Consider the following 18359-nt stretch of genomic DNA (forward strand, 5'->3'; position numbering starts at 1 on the left):
CACCTGGGAAACGCCCGCGCCGGTTGGGGCAGGCGTGGCCATTGGGGCTAAGGGCGGTGGCTGGCGGAGGTCGCGGTATCCGGCCCGCGGCGGGGGCGGCAGGGAGGCGGCGCTCTCCATCCTCAGGCGGAGTGGTCTGTGAGCGGCGCCCGGGCGCCTGGGCAGGCGCTTCTTGAGCGCCGGCGCCCATTTTGCCCGCCCGCTGAGGAGCGCGGTGCGCGGCCTACACGCTTTGGGGACAGCCCTTTGAGGCGACATCTCCGCGAACGCCGGCCTCTTGAGCCAGAGGGACGCTCTTTTGAAAGTCGGTCCTAAAACAGTTAAGGTTTTGTTTTATTTTGTTTTATTTCCAAGTCACAGCCCATGAATCTCGTACAACTCTCCCTGGACTACTTCCGGTTGCCGGCCAGCGCCTTGCAACTTCAGTTTTAGTGACCTCGGTTGGGGTTGCCCCTCGGCTTTTCCCGGGCTCACGTCACGATCTTGGTTCGAGTGGCCCGGGGTGGGAGACCTGGAAGTTTTAGCCTAGCTGTTCTCGTGGCGGAGAAATTAGCCCAAGAAACGTTATATTCATGTGAGTAACCTTTTGCAGAAACAGTGCTATACTGTATCTGAAAAAAGTATCACTCTTGAGCTTGGCTGCTGCTACTTTTTACAAAGGCTTTTAGGTATCTATTTGTTTGATACGGGGAAGAGGAATTAGGGGACTTCAGGTTGTATTCACGTTCGGATATATCACATCAGATATCCAGAAAACAAGTTTCCTCAGATCTTGTCTCAATGGTACCAGACATTGTAAAATTACATTATGAAAGTAATTTTATTTTGCGGTATGTCATCGTGCCAGGGTTAAAAGTACAGATCTTCCAAGTCACAAGTTTATACGAGGATTTTAGGAACGATTCTATATAAAAGAAAATTACATGCCATGTTGCCTCCACAGTCCATCCGCGTTTATGTTTCTGATTTGATTTTCTATTTCCTGTGTATTTCTGTAGACAGGCAGATATGGCAGTACTGGAAAGGGAACATTCCCAAGCTGCTACTTGAAGAGGTGTTGATGCTATGCTCTTTTCTCCCAAGTCAGTTCCAACCCAAGTTTCCCAACAAATAGGGCTCCAAATCAGTGAACTAGCTGTAATGTACATGCCAGCAACCTCCATTTTTACCTAATGCTTAAAGATCACATGGCACAGCTTTCCGTGATAAATTTTGATAATACTGAAGGTTGGAAAATTTTCCAACTGTACGATTACATTGGAACTATCAACATTTTCTCTTAAGTTTTCATTTTATGTTATATATTATTTTCAGTTACTGTATATGGCTAGTGCACCCTGTCCTGATGGGACAGCAACAGCTATTCTTCTCGTTATTGTTTGTTCAAATGGGATATTTTGAATTTATAAAGTTTATTTAGGCATCTTCAAAGAGAAAAACATGTCTTTTTGTTGTGGGCGTCAATCTCATAACAGAATGACATTAACTAACTTTTATAATTCTTATGCCTACCTTTTACACCTCCAAACTTTTAATGGAGTGCAAAAAAACTATTAACATTTATAGCAAATTTATTATGTGCTAGACATAATTTTCATCCTACACCTCAGGAAATTGAGATGGAGAGAAGTTAACTTGTCCACAGTCACAAAGTTTATGACTTACAGAATCACAGATCATACACAGGTCAGGCTGATTTGAGGGTTTGTTGATAATTTCACCCAATGTTATTAGATGAGTTTATTAAAAGACTTCAAATAAAATATGCATATTCAACTGATTAATGTTTAAAAACTGTTCAAACATCTGAAAATTTAAACAAATTATATTTTTCATAAAAGGCACAAAACAGTTATTCTCTAAAGGAAAAAAAGTGATGGTTTTACTTAGATCACTACCTAAGGAAGCTCTTCTAGATTATATATTATCCATTTAGAACCTAATTTACAAAATGCCTAAAAATAATCTGTCTAGGCTAATATGGTCTCTGGTGTCAATGTAACCTCCTTGGGGAAAATCTGTTTTAGTGGATAACATAGCTATAAATATATCTAAACATTTTAAAATACTTTTTTATTTGCAGATGGTTATATTGCTTGAATTGAATTGCAAAGGTTTATATTCTCTGTATTGTTTTGTACCTTGTACCTAAGTTTATCTTGAAGTTTTAACCATTTTGGTTCAAGGAGTCCTAAATTTTGTGAACAAGGATCTATGCAAAAACCCCAAAATCACTAGTCAAATAAATTTGGGAAACATTAAACAGCATAGTTTTTTTTTGTTGTTGTTGTTTGTTTTTTTTTGTTTTTTTTTTTTTTACTGCATAACTTGCTGGAGCTTTTGCTGTGGTAGTATCACTCTCCAATATTCCCAAAATTATTTGACTAAGGAAAATGTTGAGAACAAGTGTTCTAAGAATCATGTTTAAGGAAATGGTGTTCCATTCATACAGCTTGTCATTTTTATAGGCTTTGATCTGATTCCTCTTGCTCAGCCTTTGCATTTCTCTACTGAGAATGTTGTTCATTCCTGGTTATGGTGGCTTCTCTGTCCCTTGATCACTGCTGTTGTCTTTCTCTGAGTCACCATGCTTTCTGATTCGTAGCAAGCCCAAGTTCAGGGTAATGTTCTGAGGTTTGTTTCCAGGCTTATCTTGCCTAGTGCCCAGCATGTTAACCTCTGGGTCAAGGCAACACAGCACATTGCCTTTCTTCTGAGAATATTTTGTAGTAACTCATAAGAACCCTTTGTACTGATTCATAGTAACTCAAAACATCATCTCCAATTTGTTTACCCTCTCTGCCACTGTAATTATTTTACTTTAATATAGTATATCCAATATAAATTTGTTTTCATTCAAAAGAAATTTAAACATTAATGTGTTGTTGTGATAGGATCTATGAAGTTGATATGGTCCTGAAACCCTTAACACTTGGCTTCTAGTTTAAAAAAAATATATTGGCAACAATTATGGTTTTTTTTTTTTTTTTTTTTTTGTTTTTGTTTTTGGTGCTCAAAATCAAGGTTTTAACTTTTTATTTTGATAATAGCATATACTGGATATTGTTTGTGACTTTTCTTTCCAAAGCTCTGGGGAAGAGAAGCAGAATGATTGTTATCTGGTATATGGAAAAAATGGCTTTAAAATATAGAGACTTATGTATTTTAGACAAGTCGGAAGGAAGATGAAAAGTATAAAGCTTGAAATGAACATGGTATTTGGGGGAAAGTTTATTTTGAATACAGTGGTAGTGGTGGTGCTTGCTGGAATAGGTGACAGATAGGATATAAGAATTGAAGAAGAAGAAGAAGAAGGAAGAAGAAATCCAAGATAATTTGTAAGTTTTGAGTGTACAGGATCAGGAGAACTATTGTCAGGATTTGGTTAAGGTGAAAGAGTTTCATCTTTAATGAGTTTGAAATGAGGAAGCACATTCATGTGAAAACAGCAGCATACGCCAGGCTCAGAATCAGATCTACTCAGGGTATGGTGGGTGAAACAACTGTGATGCTCTCAAATTATTCACAAAAGTCAAACCATTCCTTACCTGTATAAAAGTATTTTTCTATTTTCCTTTTTAGGAAAGGAAAACTTAACATTATTAAGGAAAAAATCAGACTCAGATTGTTATCCTTGTAAAAGAGGGCTTGGTTTAGTTTAATTCTTATTTCTGACTTTTTCCTGTTCCTGCATCATATGAGTTCTGACATCTGGTTTGCTCTAGACAATCTCACTCTGAAGGCTCTAACAACCTCCCAAGCTATGCTACATTTTCTTTCCCACCTAATGGCCACCTAATGTGAATAGGAGGTCTTTGTTTAGTGGAACAGATTCCCCATTGCCCTATCTTCTCTGAAAAAGGTAGACCTTTACCTTTGAAACTATGCCACAATGCTGAGTTAGGACAAAAAGATTCATTCGTGCAAAATGCATCTCAAATTATTGTAAGTTCCTAAAATGAGATCCCAGCCTGGGCAGAGGATTGTTATGCAAAGAGCTTGTCCTGCCACCCAAATATTTTGGGAATTGTGCTTCCTTTAGATCTCTCAAAGGGTAGAGGGGCTTTTCTGGCTTGGGAGATAAAAATTTAAACCTATGCCTCAATGGGAAAAAAATGGACTCTTGTAACATCTTGCAGCATTATTAAAATGAAACAAAGATCTAGATGGATAACTATGATTTGTTCTCACTCAGCTCTACATCACCATGATCCCTAAAGTCTCTTGCAGCTCAGAAACTCCATGAAGCTACCCTAAATATTTTTTCAAACATGGAAATCATCTAGAAATCCCCATATAAGTAACCTTTTCTAGTGATCTGATAAATAGGTCCTTTGTCCTTAAATTTTAAATTCCAGTTTAGAAATCCATGCATGTGGTTCAGAATCTTACATTTATTAAAATGGAAACTGCTTGGAAGTGGCTTTTACCTAAGGAATATGGCATGCATATGTCCATGTTACTGACTTCCTGCCAAAATACTGCATCCTTAGGCACTCTCCTGTGCATTCTCTATTGCTTACATTTTGTCAGACATTTCTTTGTGAATGCAAAGAATATGAGACCAGTACCTAGCCTCCTGTACTGCTTATCCTAGGTTTCCACGAAACTCACTTCGAATTCTTGAGTGCTTTGCAGTCAACAGTTAGCATTACCTGAGGCTTTGCCTGAATGTTTCCTCAGTGTCACTTTTAGTCTTGCAGAAAGTTTCAGATGTCCTTAGTTCTATTTAGGCTGTGCAAATAGACATCTATGGGGTTTGGTTCTGATTGATGGTTCCTAGTCACAGGGCACCTTACTCACTGGTGAGTTATTCAAACCCCAAAAGTCACACCTGTGTCCTGTGCACGGGTGCTACAGGCTTAGGTGGAGAAAAGCAGGGCTAGAATTGGAACCCAAAGCCCAGAATGGCAGGAGAGGATGTGGGGGCTCCACCCGATCACCTCTGGGTTCACCAAGAGGGTATCTACCGCGACGAATACCAGCGCACATGGGTGGCCGTTGTGGAAGAGGTAACTTTTCATTTTGCTTATTTCTTTGATTTTGCTTTCAAGTAACTTGGTTTCTAACCAGTCTCAATATTCTGAAATATTTGTGTGTGTGTGTGTGTGTGTGTTTTTTTTTTTAATCATTCTCTTCCATTAGGAGACAAGTTTCCTAAGGGCACGAGTCCAGCAAATTCAGGTTCCCTTAGGTAATGCAGCTAGGCCAAGTCATCTTCTAACCTCCCAGCTACCTCTCATGTGGCAACTCTACCCAGAGGAGCGCTACATGGATAACAACTCTCGCTTGTGGCAGATACAGCATCATTTAATGGTACACATATTGCTTAGTCATTTCTCATTGTATTAGAACTCTCATAACAGAGTACTCTATAAACTTTTCTTTTCCTGACAGGTCAGGGGAGTACAGGAGCTGTTGCTTAAGCTTTTGCCTGATGATTAACCCGGTATGTATTTCTATTTCTCCACCTTCCTCCCCTTCTTTGTTTTCACTCTATTCTGTTGTGGTGATTTTAATGATTTTTTTTTCCAGGTGCTGGGATTCTAGGAAGATATGCTCCTCTATTCTGTTCAGTATATGGCAATCACTTCATCCACCACTGCAGTGCACCCACCCTTGGGCCCAGGGGGGAGGGCATGGGTTGAAAAACTCATCAAGAACACAGAAGTTTAGGAAGGGTTATGAAGAATACTGCAAGTGACACTGCAAAGAGAGGGTTATACAGGCACAAAATGAGTCAACAAAAGCATTTAGTAAGGATACATAACTTGAAATTGACTCCTTTGGAAATTGCCATAGAACCTTTAATGGACATCATCGGCTGGAACTGGGATCTGATGAATCCCACAAAAATCAGCACGTGCTACAGAACAGATGCCCTGATCACCAAGGACTTGGTACTGATTTAGAGAGAAGAGAGCAGCTCCTAGCAGCATCAACATCTATTTGTCGCTTATTTGCCCTGCAGCACATTCACCTGCCTTTCCTTCTCCCATCCTGTAAATATCCTAGGTTTTGCTCTGGTGTTTCCCATCCCAGTACTGACCTAATTTGTATCTATTGAGAACTTAGGGGATTCTGAAAAAAAATTATTTGCATTGATGAAATTAGCTACAAAGGCTTCTAGGCCTTTTTTCTTTCTGAAATTGTGTCTTCCAATTATTAGAAGTTGCACATCAAGATTGTAGGCACTAAAATTCCTTCTTTGGTTACATATTTTAAATAGGCTGGTTTCCATAAGAGCTCCACAAACTCATTTTAGCTGCTTAATCAATAAGCACCTTTCTCAGGACATAGTAGACAAACATTGCTGATTTCTAGGAAAGGACTTACCACCTATAAAGAATTTCCTGAGTCAAAGTAATTATAACAGTTTATATACATTAAAATGTTTTTTTTAAAGCATTGGGCTGGGTGCAGTGGCATGCGCCTATAATCATAGCTCCTGGGCAGGTTGAGGGCAGGTTGAATTCAGGAGTTCCAGACCAACCTCAGCAATATAGCAAGACCCTGTCTCAAAAAAAAAAAAAAGAGTCTTGGTAATAATAATCACCATGTTTTGAATCTTTACTTACTGCCTTCTAGACACTATTCTATACACTTTATATCTTTATCACATTTAGTTCTTCCATCAATCCTTTGAGGTAGGTATGATCTCATTTTACACATGAGTAGTGAGGAAAAAGGCTGAGGAAATTTAATCATTTATTAAGGGTTTCCTCTCTGAATGATACAAATGGGCAGCTGTCTAGGCCCATTGACCTGCAGCATCAGTTCCTCTGGCCCAACATTTGTTTATAATATGCAGGACGAGTACATTGAATTTAAGGATTTTTTTTCCCATGTAAAGCTATTTATTTCTTCTAACCTTAAAGAACTGGATATTATAAAAATACAGTTGGTTCATCCTACACGGGAAGAGTATTTATAGTGTAATTTTTAATTGTCTCTGAAGAAAATTCCATGTAAGGAGCTTTATTTATGAGTAAAAAAGCAAAATAAAAATCATTTTTCTTGTTTTAGTTTTCTGGATATGCCGCAAAAGGATCCGTGCCAGAAACAAGCCTGTGCAATACAGAAATGTTTACAAGGTAGTATGTAAAATGCTTTTAAGATATTTTTGACTTTATCTGTAAACTGTAAGAGACCAATTATTCTTTTATACAAAAAATAAAAAGTGATATGCTCTAAGTTAGGGGAGCTCAATCCTAATTGTACATTAGAATCATCTGGAGAGTTTTAACGACTTGCCTAGAACAATTAAATCAGAATTCCTGGAGCTAGGGTCTGAACATGAATCATTCTGGAGAGTTAAGCAGATTTTTGTTGTTGTTTTACGGATTAAACCCAGAGGTGCTTAACTATTGAGGCACATCCGCAGCCCTTTGTATTTTTTTATTTTGAGATAGGGTCTTGCTGAATTGCTGAGAGCCTTGCAAGTTGCTGATGCTGACTTGAACCTGTGATGCTCTTGCCTCAGCCTCCTGAGCCACTGAGATTACAGGTATGCACCACCATGTCCTGCATGAGATGATTTTAATGCACAGCCAGAGTTGAGAATTCCTGAGCTGAGCAAAGTTCTTTTTATTTTGTTTTTTCCACATAAATTTTGAGGGAATTTTAAACACATGGCAACAAGAATACATACAGATGGCTGGGCGCAGTGGTGCATATCTCCAATCCTATTGATCAGGAGGCTGAGGAAGGAGGATGGAGAGTTCAAGGCCAGCGTCAGCAACTTAGCAAGACTCTGTCTCAAAAAACAGAAAAAAGAGATAGGGATGTAGCTCTGTGGTAGAGCACCCTTGGGTTCAGTCCCCAGCACTGAAAAAAAAAAGCCAAATAGATAATTAAAATGAAAAATTTAGGCTAAAAGAAAAACAGTGAATTTGAGTAAAACTTAGACAAAAAATGACTGTGAATAAAAAATTCCTGGGAAGTAGTTCCTACAATTAACACATGTCTATTATTCTAAAGAGCCAGTTTTTGCTTTTTTTAAATATTTATTTTTTAGTTTTAGGTGGACACAATATCTTTATTTTACATTTATGTGGTGCTGAGGATTGAACCTAGTGCCTCGTGCATGCTAGGCAAGCGCTCTCCCACTGAGCCACAACCCTAGCCCCTCCCAAGAGCCAGTTTTTTCTTATCAAAATCTTACATATAGAGGCTGGGGCTGTAGCTCAGTAGTAGAACACTTGCTTAGCTTGCGTGAAGCACTGGGTTCAATCTTCAGCACCATATAAAAATAAATAAATAAATAAATGTACTGTGCCCATCTATAACTAAAAATAAATTTCAAAAAAAATATTTAAAAAAATCTTGCATACATAATATTTGCCAGATTTTATCAAATGTTGCTTTTCAAATAATACTGGATAATATGAGTAAATTTTACAACATATCTTTATATATACACAAACACACATATATATATTTACATTGATGCTTTGTTTATAATAGTGATGAACAGAATCATATCATGCAATGATTACACAATTAAAGGTTATAAACCAATTTTTGAACCCCTAAAAACCCCCAATAAACAAAAAGTGTGATGATTATGTAGTGGTGATGATTACATGCTTAAATGTGGTAGGTTTTGGTCTAGATCTCATTCTTTTACCAAACTGTTCCTAGAGGGGTGGTGATTCTAGTGTTCTGTTTCTAATTTAAAATAAGATCTAGTATAGTATTTTACATTTGATAAATTACATACAAAGTATTTTTATTTTTCTAAAGATAACCATTTAGCTCATTAAAACATTTGTTTTTGCTACTAGTTATATAGTATTTCTAATAGGACCTAGAAAGGAGTCTTCCAAACAGTTTTTAAAAAATGTTTATTTTTTAGTTGTAGTTGGACACAGTACCTTTATTTTATTTTTATGTGGTGCTGAGGATTGAACCCAGGGCCTCCCACATGCTACATGAGTGCTCTACCACTGAGCCACAACCCCACCCCACAAGTATTGTTTTTATTTGTTTTAATTAGTTATACAAGCAACATTTATTGCTTGTATAACTAACTGCCATTCTGACAGTGAGATGAAATCTTATTTTTTTTAGTAGAATGTACTTTGACACATTATATATAAATGGAGTATAATTTCTCATTCTTCTGGTTGTATGTGATGTAGAATCACATGTCCTTATGTACATAGGACATAATGTAATAATATGTAATATAATGTAATAATGTCAGATTCATTCTACTATCCTTCCTACCCCTAAACACCTCCCCTCTCTTCACTCCCTTCTACCTAATCCAAAGTAATTGTATTCTTTCTTAGCCACTCCCCATCGTGAATTAGCATCCACATATCAGAGAAAACATTCAGCCTTTGGTTTGGGGGGATTGGCTTATTTCGCTTAGCATGATATTCTCTAGTTCTATCCATTTACTGGCAAATGCCATAATTTCATTATTCTTTGAGGCTGAGTAATATTCCATTGTGTATATATATACACCATATTTTCTTTATTCATTCATCTGTTGAAGGAGACCTAGGTTGGTTCCATAGTTTAGCTATTGTGAGTTGAACTGATATAAACATTGATGTGGCTGCATCACTTTAGTATGATGATTTTAAGTCCTTTGGGTATAAACTGAGGAGTGGATAGCTGGGTCAAATGGTGGTTCCATTCCCAGTTTTCTGAGGAAATCTTGATACTGCTTTCCATAGTGGTTGCCCCAATTTGCAGTCCCACCAACAATGTATAAGTGTACCTTTTCCACCACATCCTTGTCAACATTTATTGTTGCTTGTATTCTTGATAACTGCCATTTTGACAGTGAGATGAAATCTTATTTTTTTAATTGCATGCACGTTTAAGTCATTATCCTTTTTTATACCATTATTTTATTTTTAAGTGGTGCTGAGGATTGAACCCAGTATCTTGCACATGCTAGGCGAGCGTTCTACCACTGAGCCACAACTGCAGCCTGTGAGATGGAATCTTAGAGTAGTTTTGATTTGCATTTCTCTAACTGCTAGAAATGTTGAACATTTTTTCACATGTTTGTTGATCAATTGTATATCTTCTTCTCTGAAGTGTCTGTTCAGTTCATTGGCCCATTTATTGATTTTTTTTTTTTTTTGGTATTAAGTTTTTTGAGTTCTTTATATATCCTGGAGATTTGTGCTGTATCTGAGGTGTATGTGGTAAAGATTTTCTCCCATTCTGTAGGCTCTCTCTTCATATTATTGTTCTTTTGCTGAGAACAATCTTTTTTAGTTTGAATTCATCCCATTTATTGATTCTTGATTTTACTTCTTTTGCTTTAGGAGTCTTATTAAGGAAGTCAGAACTTGGGCTGACATGGTGAGGATTTGGGCCTACTTTTTCTTCTATTTCACACAGGTTCTCTGTTCTAGTGCCTAAATCTTTGATCCACTTTGAGTTGAGTTTCATGCAGGGTAAGAGATCAGGGTTTAATTTCATTTTGTTAGCACCATTTGTTGAAGAGGCCATCTTCTCACCAATAAATGTTTATGATGCCTTTGTCTAGTATGAGATAACTGTATTTATGTGGGTTTGTCTTTGTGTCTTCTATTCTGTACCATTGGTCTACGTGTTTGTTTTGTGCCAATACCATGCTATTTTTGTTACTATATCTCTGTAGTATAGTTTAATGTCTGATATTGTGATGCCTCCTGCTTCACTCTTCTTGCTAAGGATTGCTTTGGCTATTCTGGGTCTCTTATTTTTCCATATATGTTTCATGATTGTTCTTTTCTAGTTCTATGAAGAATGTCATTTTAGTATAGTTGGCATTTTAATAGGAATTGCATTAAATCTATATAGCACTTTTGGTAGTATGGCCATTTTGACAAGATTAATTCTGCCTATCCAGGAGCATGGGAGATCTTTCCCTCTTCTAAGGTCTTCCTCAATTTTTTTTTTTTTTTAGTGTTCTTACTATTTTTTAAAGCATGCTCCTTGATTAATATATCTAAAAACGCAAAAATACTCTTAATTTTTTACTTTCATTAAAAAAACATTTTATTAGTACATTATAATTATATATATTAGTGGGATCATTGTGAGATGTTCACTCATGCATATAACATAATTTATTCAACTCTGTTCCCTAACAATTGCCCTTTCTATCCCTTCCTTGATATCCTGGTCCCCTTTTTCTTTTCTAATGGTCTCCCTTCTGTTTTCATGAGATCCCCTTTTTTATTCCTGTTTTCTCTCTAGCTTCTGCATATTATCTACTCTTGACTCTCTGAGTTTGACTTATTCACTTACCACGATGTGTTCCAGTTTCATCCATTTACCAGCAAATGACATAATTTACTCTTCTTTTTAATTTTTTTTAAAAAATTGTTGACAGACCTTTATTTATTTGTATGTGGTGCTGAGAATCAAACACAATATATACATATTGATATAATATGCTGAATTTAGTTCTTTCAAAATGGTATGGCTGGGTCATGTAGTGCTTCCATTCCTAGTCTTTTGAAGAACCTCCTACTGATTTCCATAGTGGTTGTACTAATTTACAGTCTCATCAACAGTAAATGAGTATTCCTTTTACCCTGCATCCTTACCAGCATTTATTACTTTTTGTATTTTTTTATATTCTTAATGAATGCTATTTTAATGGAAGTGAGATGAAATCTCAGTGTAGATTGGATTTGCAATTTCCTTATTTCTAAAGATGTTGAACATTTTTTCCTATTTGTTGACCATTTGTATTTTTTTCTTTTGCGAAATGTCTGTTTAATTCATTGATTGGTTTGTTTTTTGGTGATAATTCTTTCAAGTTCTTTATATATTCTGGATCTAAATCCTGTGTTAGAGAAGAGTAGCTGGCAAAGATTTTTTCCCATTCCAAAGACTTTCTCTTCACACTCTTTTTTCCCAGTTGGCTGCATATTGCGTTATTTATTTAACTAATCAATCTTTTATCAATAGGTAATTTCCCTTTCTTTCCATTTTTCTTTCTTTCTTCATCCCCTCCTTCTTTTTGCTTGCTTGCTTCCTTCCTCATTTTTTAGATTACAGTTATGGAATGAATGACATCATAAGTGTATCTTGCTTGAACATAGGAATTTGTAAATCTAGAACATATTCTTTGTTGTGGAAATACTGAGGCAGAAGTTATATACCTACATTTATTTATTTATTTATTTTGAAAAATGCTGTGAAATTTCTTTGGTTTAAAGTTATATATTTCAGATGACTATATGTTTTTTAATTTATATATGACAGCATAATGCATTATAATTCTTTGCTCTTTCATCACTCTCTTTACACTCTTAATTGTTTTCCTTGCTGTGCAGAAACTTTGACACCATCCCATTTATTAATTCTTGGTTTTATTTCCTGAGCTTTAGCAGTCCTATTGAGGAAGTCATTGCCTGCACTTATATGATGGAGTGTTTCTCCTATTTTCTAGCAGTTGCAGTGTTTCTGGTCTAATTGCTAGGTCTTTGATTCATTTTGAGATGATTTTTGTGTAGGGTAAGATACGGAGAAATAGTTTTATTCTTCTACATATGAATAACCAGTTTTCCCAGCTTTATTTGTTAAAAAGGATGCCTTTTCTCCAATGTATGTTTTGAACACCTTTGTCAAGGATCAGGTGACTGTATGAATATGTTTTCTGCCTTCTTTTCTATTCCATTGGTCATTATGTCTATCTTGTTGCCAATATCATGCTGTTTCTTGTTACTGTAGTTCTGTAGTATAATTTGAGATCAGGTAGTGTGGCGCGTAATTGCTTTGCTATTCTGGGTCTTTTATTCTTCCATATGAATTTCAGGACCGCTTTTTCTGGTTCTGTGAAGAGTGTCATTGGTGTTTTAATGGAGATTGCATTGAATCTACAGATTGCTTTTGGTGATATGGCCATTTTAACAACTTCAATTCTGCCTGTCCAGGAATACAGGAGGTCTTTCCATCTTCCGAGGTCTTCAATATTCTATAGTTTTCATTGTAGAGGTTTTTCACCTCCTTGGGTAGATTTATCCATAGGTTGGTTGGTTGGTTGGTGTTCAGGGTATCATGAAAGAAATTTTTTCCTGATTTCCTTCTCAGCAGTTCATTATTGGTGTATAGTAAAACTATTGGTTTTTTTAAAGTGGATTTTGTATTCCTCAAATTATTCCATAAAGTAGAGAAGGGTAGGGACTCCCAAATTAATTCTATGAAGATAGCATCACCATGATACCAAAACCATATAAACACATCAATTAAACTACAGACTGATATTTCTGATGAACATAGATATAAAAATCCTTAATAAAATATTAGCATTTCATATTCAATAACACATTAAGAAGATTGTATACATCATGATCAAGTTGTTGTTTGGTTTGGTTTGATTTGATTTTGTACCAGGGTCTGAACCCAGGGACGTTTAACCACTGAGCCACATCCCCAGCCCTTTTTATATTTAGAGACAGGATCTCACTAAGTTGCTTAGGGCCTTGTTAAGTTGCTGGGGCTGGCTTTTGAATTCGTGATCTTCTTGCCTCAGCCTGCCCAGCCACTGGGATTATAGGCATATGCCACCACGCCTGTCTAAATTGGTTTTATTCTAAGGATGCAAGGATGTTTCAACATACAAAAATCAATAAATGCTGATGAATATCAGCTGACTAGTGTTTGTCAGCTCCACAAGTCTTCTATTGAAGTATTTTTGGGTCTCATGTATAGAATTCTATCTGCAAACAGTGATAATTTGACTTCTTCTCTTCCTACTTTATCTCTTTGATTCCCTTCTCTTGCCTAATTTCTCTGGCTAGTTTAAAAGACTATATTGAATAGAAGTGGTAAGAGTGGATATTCTTGTCTTGTTCTTGATTTTAGAGGAAATGCATTCAGTTTTCTCCCATTCCCTATGATGCTGGCTTTGAGTTTGACATATATAGCCTGTATGGTGCGATGGTAAGTTCCTCCTGTCCCTAGTTTTTTGCAGTGCTTTTAACATGAATGTGTGCTAGATTTCATCAAAGGCTTATTTCTGCTCCTGTTATTATGATCATGTGATTTGGTCTTTAAATCTATGTGATGAATTATATTTATTGATTTGCATATGTTGAAATATCCTTGCATCCCTGGTATAAAAATAATTTGATCATGGTGTACAATCTTCTTAATGTGGTTTTTAATGAAATGCTAACATCTTATTAAGATTTTTTATATCTATGATCATCATGGATATCGGCCTGTGGTTTTCTTTATTTGACGTGTTTATAAGGTTTGGTATCAAGTTGATGCTGGCTTCGTGGAATGAATTTGGGGGTGTCCCCCTTTTCTGACTTCATGGACTACTATCAGGAACACTGGCATTATTTTTTTTTTTCTTTAAAGGTCTGATAGAATTCAGCTATGAATCCATCTGATCCTGAGCTTTTCTTTGTTAGAAGGATTTTTTTTTTATTTTTTGGTATTTGGGATTAAACTCAGGAGTTCTTAACCACTGAGTCATAACTGAGCCACATCCCCAGCCGCCCCCCCTTTTTTTTTGAGAGAGAGAGAGAGAGAGAGAGAGAATTTTTTAATATTTATTTTTTAGTTCTTGGTGGACACAACATCTTTGTTTGTATGTGGTGCTGAGGATCGAACCTGGGCCACACGCATGCCAGGCGAGCGTGCTACCGCTTGAGCCACATCCCCAGCCCCCTTTTTATTTTTCATTTTGAAACAGGGTCTCGCTAAGTTACTGAGGTTGACTTTGAACTTGGATTCTCCTGCCTCAGCCTCCCAAGCTGCTAGGATTACAATGTGTCACCAAACCTGGCTGTTAGAAGGATTTTAATTGCTAGTTTAATTTCATTACTTATTAGGTCTGTTTGGATTTTCAATCTTTTTGGTTCAGATTTGATACCTTGTATGTGTTTAGAAACATATCCATTTCTTCTAGATTTTCTGATTTAAAATGTAAGTTTTTAAAGTAGTCTCTGAAATTTCAGAGTTTTCTGTGATGACATCTCCTTTTTCATCTCTTAATTTTATTAATTTGGATCTTCTCTATTTTTGGGTAGTTTACATAGGGCTTATCAATCTTGTTTATCTTTTTAAAGAACCAAATCTGTTACATTGATCCCTTGTATTACTTTTTATTCTCTATTAATTTCAGCTCTTAATTATTTCTTTCCTACTACTTATTTGGGAATGATTTGTTCTTGTTTCACTGGGACCTTTGAGGTACATCATTAGGTTATTTATTTTGAATCTTTATGATTTTGTTAGGGAGGCATTCATAGCTATAAATTTTCCTTTTAGAATCATCTTCATAGTGTTCCAGTTTCTGGTTTGTTTTATGTCTATTCTCATTCAATTCTAGGAATTTTAAAATTTCTCCTCAAATGTCACCGGTTTCATCTGTCACTCAAAAGTTTATTGTTAAATATCCATGTGTTTATATAGTTTCTACAGTTTCTTAGTATTGATTTCTAATTTCATTCCATTATCTGATAAGATTCAAGGGAATATATCAATCTTTTTTTTATATTTGCCAAGACTCGCTTTATGACTTAAAATATGGTCTATTTTGGAGAAGGTTCCATGAGCAGCTGAGAAGAAAGTGTATTCAGGTATTATTGGATGAAATTTTCTATAGATTTCATTTAGGTTTATAGTATTTTTTTTAGGTTTAAATGATCTATTTGTTGGTGAGAGAGGTGTGTTGAAATCACCCAGTATTTTCATACTGGGATCTATCCAAGTCTTTATACCAAAAGTAGTGTCTGCATTATATAATTAGGTGCACCAACATTTGGGGCATAAATATATACTATCATATCTTCCTGTTGGATTCTTCCCTTTAGCAGTATGATATTTTCTCTCCTGGTTAATTTTGACTTGGAAGTTTGTTTTGTCAGATGAGAGTAATTTGTTTTGACTCCATTCACATAGTATATCCATTTTCATCCTTTCACTTTCACAGTGGCTGTCTTTGCCTGCAAGGTGAGTCTTTTGCAAACAATATATAATTGGGTCTTATTTTTTAACCCATTTTGCCAGCCTGTCTCTTAATTGGAGAATTGAGACCATTTTCGTTCAAAGTTATTATAGAGATGCTTAATATTTCTTACCATTTTGATTTTTAATGTTTTGGTTCTAATTCTTATGTGGAGCAAAGTCCTTTGTAAATTGACTCATTTTAAAACTAGTCTTCAAGGCAGGGGGAATTGCTCAGTGGTGTTTACTTAGCATGTACAAGGCATTGAGTTTGGTCTCCAGCACTGCAAGACAAAAGAAAAGAGTAAACCAGGCTTCACTGAAGCTGCAACTGACCACTCTTTTATTTAAACCAATTTGGTATAAGGTGGTTTGAAAATACAATTGGAATTCAGGCTGCCAGATTCAGCAATTCACTCAGTATGAAAAGTGAATTTCTATTAAGGAATATTTGATGTTATTTGCCTGTTTAGCTTCAATTCATATTAGAGGATTTTATTTTTTATCAGCAAATGATTATTGCCAGAACAAATTAAAAAAAAAGCTATAGAACTACCTGAAAATTGGCTTTTTGGTAATTTTCCCATTATTAAAGTAATAGATGGATGCTCTTGAAATTATAGAAACAAGTAAAGGAGAAATGGTTAAGGATTCCCCAAATACCCACCACCTAAAGAAAACCCTTATTTCGTTTATCTTGGTTCATATTATGATGGAAGCACTATTTTATAGTCTTTTAGATTATTCTAAAATGTTGATGCATAATACCATTTTAATTTTTTTAATTCTAATTTGCTATATGGCAGCAAAATGCAATTCATTTCATATTACAAAAATAGAGCACAATTTTTCATGTCTCTTATTGTATACAAAGCATAATAATATCATTTTAGTCATAATTTTCTTTATTTTCTCCAACTTTAATAAAAAAGGAAAAAATGTGGGCTTTTAATTTTTTTGCTTATAATTTCTTCTCCTAAATAAATCCTTATATGATTTGAAGTAGTAACTCAAAAGGACAATAAGACAATAGGAGAACAAGAACCAAGTTAAAAAGTTGGTTCCACACTCTTGGTGCAATATGAAACAGTGAAAGCAGAAAAGACTATACACTTGCTAGATGTGAAGGGCTTTACACATGGTAAAAAATTTAATCCTTTCACACAAGATGGACACTACTATGACTGCCCTTTTTGAGCTGGAAAAATAGACTCAGAAATTATGTAACTTGTCCAGGGTCACATAACTAGTAAGTGGTATAGTTAACTTCCATGCAGCTTCTCAGATTACCTGCAGCTGACATAAAATCTTTTACATCAAGTTCTCCCTACTTAGGGACTCTGCAGATGTGTTCTGTGAAGAGCCATGCAGATAATATTTTAGGCTATGGAGGCCATAAGGTCTTTATTGTATATTCTCTATGTGTATTTATAACCTTTAAAAATCATGCTTACATATGTGGGTCCTGTACATTTTTCTAATTTATCAAATTTCCAAGAGATCAGTGACTACTAATACTAATAATAACCACTGCCTTAGAAGAAAGATAATCTATTAACTCACTAGTAAAAGGAAATGATGTACTAAAAGTTTTCAAGTACTTTGTACATCATACTTTTTTTCCCTAATTGACCTATTGACAGGTATCTAAATCAAAAAGAATTTCATTGACTTAGATATGTCTTTTTTTCTTCCAGTTCCATAGTTAAAAGAGATAGTAAGTGCTGATCTTTTTACCTTCTCAGCCATGTGAGATCATGACTGGGGTCTCCCTGTCTATTTTGCAGCCAACAACTACATCGAATCAAAGTGTCAGGCTGTTATCGAAGAACTGCGTAAGTGTTGTGCTCGATATCCCAAGGGAAGATCTCTCGTCTGTTCAGGATTTGAAAAAGAAGAAAACCAGACACTGAAGTCTCCAGCAAAGTAAAGTTCTGCTGAAGAATTAATTAAATGCTGCTCCATGTTTCTACCAAGCACATTTTATTTATCCTCCTTTCTTTAGGCCAGGTAGCAGCAAATAGCAAAAGAAAAATCAACTGTAAGAGCTAGTGGAATATGCCATCTATGCAGAACAGATGATTTTATTAAGACATGTGTAGAATGTCATAAAATTGAGCTGCTAAAATAAACCTGTTTAAGTGAAAAATTTTGGCTTGGTACTAAGTGTATTTTAAGGATCTTCAGTACAGGTTACTAATGAATTCTCTTTAGCACTTGAATTCATACCACCAGTCATATGAGACAGGAGGTGAAGATTCATGCCTCCAGGGTAACAAGCATAAATTACGTGCTGAATTAACTCAAAACTTCCTTTAACCTAACTCCATACCTGTTGTACTTCCAATAATACAAAATGTCCTTCTAGGTGCCAGTAGGAATATTTCTTTCTGCCTTTACATCCCCACCACAGTGCCTAGTCAGAAGAAGGT

General features: G+C 35.8%; 2 protein-coding genes across 7 annotated transcripts; both read left to right on the forward strand.

The window, feature by feature from the left end:
- The first annotated feature begins 186 nt into the window (after nucleotides 1–186).
- Cmc4 (C-X9-C motif containing 4) lies at nucleotides 187–18076 on the forward strand. 4 transcript variants are annotated; one of them, XM_046452385.2, is made up of 3 exons: nucleotides 187–319; nucleotides 7027–7094; nucleotides 17715–18076. In XM_046452385.2, the coding sequence occupies exons 2-3, from the start codon at nucleotides 7037–7039 to the stop codon at nucleotides 17855–17857; spliced, it is 201 nt and encodes a 66-aa protein (XP_046308341.1). In that variant the 5' UTR covers nucleotides 187–319; nucleotides 7027–7036; the 3' UTR covers nucleotides 17858–18076. The 4 variants fall into 4 exon arrangements, with proteins under 4 accessions (XP_046308341.1, XP_046308324.1, XP_046308330.1 ...); XM_046452368.2 differs by lacking the exon at nucleotides 187–319 and adding an exon at nucleotides 436–574; XM_046452374.2 differs by lacking the exon at nucleotides 187–319 and adding an exon at nucleotides 5766–5900.
- Nucleotides 458–17903, forward strand: Mtcp1 (mature T cell proliferation 1). Of its 3 annotated transcripts, XM_058582267.1 has the most exons (8): nucleotides 458–574; nucleotides 4861–5012; nucleotides 5146–5316; nucleotides 5398–5449; nucleotides 5536–6002; nucleotides 7027–7094; nucleotides 7413–7507; nucleotides 17715–17903. In XM_058582267.1, exons 2-4 carry the CDS (start codon nucleotides 4908–4910, stop codon nucleotides 5443–5445), a joined length of 324 nt encoding a protein of 107 aa, XP_058438250.1. In that variant the 5' UTR covers nucleotides 458–574; nucleotides 4861–4907; the 3' UTR covers nucleotides 5446–5449; nucleotides 5536–6002; nucleotides 7027–7094; nucleotides 7413–7507; nucleotides 17715–17903. The 3 variants fall into 3 exon arrangements, with proteins under 3 accessions (XP_058438250.1, XP_058438256.1, XP_046308308.1); XM_058582273.1 differs by lacking the exon at nucleotides 5536–6002; XM_046452352.2 differs by lacking the exon at nucleotides 458–574 and having other exon boundaries at nucleotides 581–5012.
- Nucleotides 18077–18359: the final 283 nt, after the last annotated feature.

This window comes from Marmota monax, unplaced genomic scaffold (assembly GCF_021218885.2).
Source record: "Marmota monax isolate L192 unplaced genomic scaffold, Marmota_monax_Labrador192_F-V1.1 WCK01_AAM20220418_F8-fsc00142, whole genome shotgun sequence".
In the NCBI taxonomy this organism is placed as follows: domain Eukaryota; kingdom Metazoa; phylum Chordata; class Mammalia; order Rodentia; family Sciuridae; genus Marmota; species Marmota monax.

Excerpts from the sequence above, each read along its gene's own strand:
- Mtcp1 (XM_058582267.1), top strand. The coding sequence starts at position 4,908 with ATGGCAGGAGAGGATGTGGGGGCTCCACCCGATCACCTCTGGGTTCAC. Across the intron at positions 5,013-5,145 it reads GGGTGGCCGTTGTGGAAGAG|GAGACAAGTTTCCTAAGGGC; the intron begins GTAACTTTTCAT and ends CTCTTCCATTAG. Across the intron at positions 5,317-5,397 it reads AGATACAGCATCATTTAATG|GTCAGGGGAGTACAGGAGCT; the intron begins GTACACATATTG and ends TTTTCCTGACAG.
- Cmc4 (XM_046452385.2), top strand. The coding sequence starts at position 7,037 with ATGCCGCAAAAGGATCCGTGCCAGAAACAAGCCTGTGCAATACAGAAA. Across the intron at positions 7,095-17,714 it reads AATACAGAAATGTTTACAAG|CCAACAACTACATCGAATCA; the intron begins GTAGTATGTAAA and ends TCTATTTTGCAG.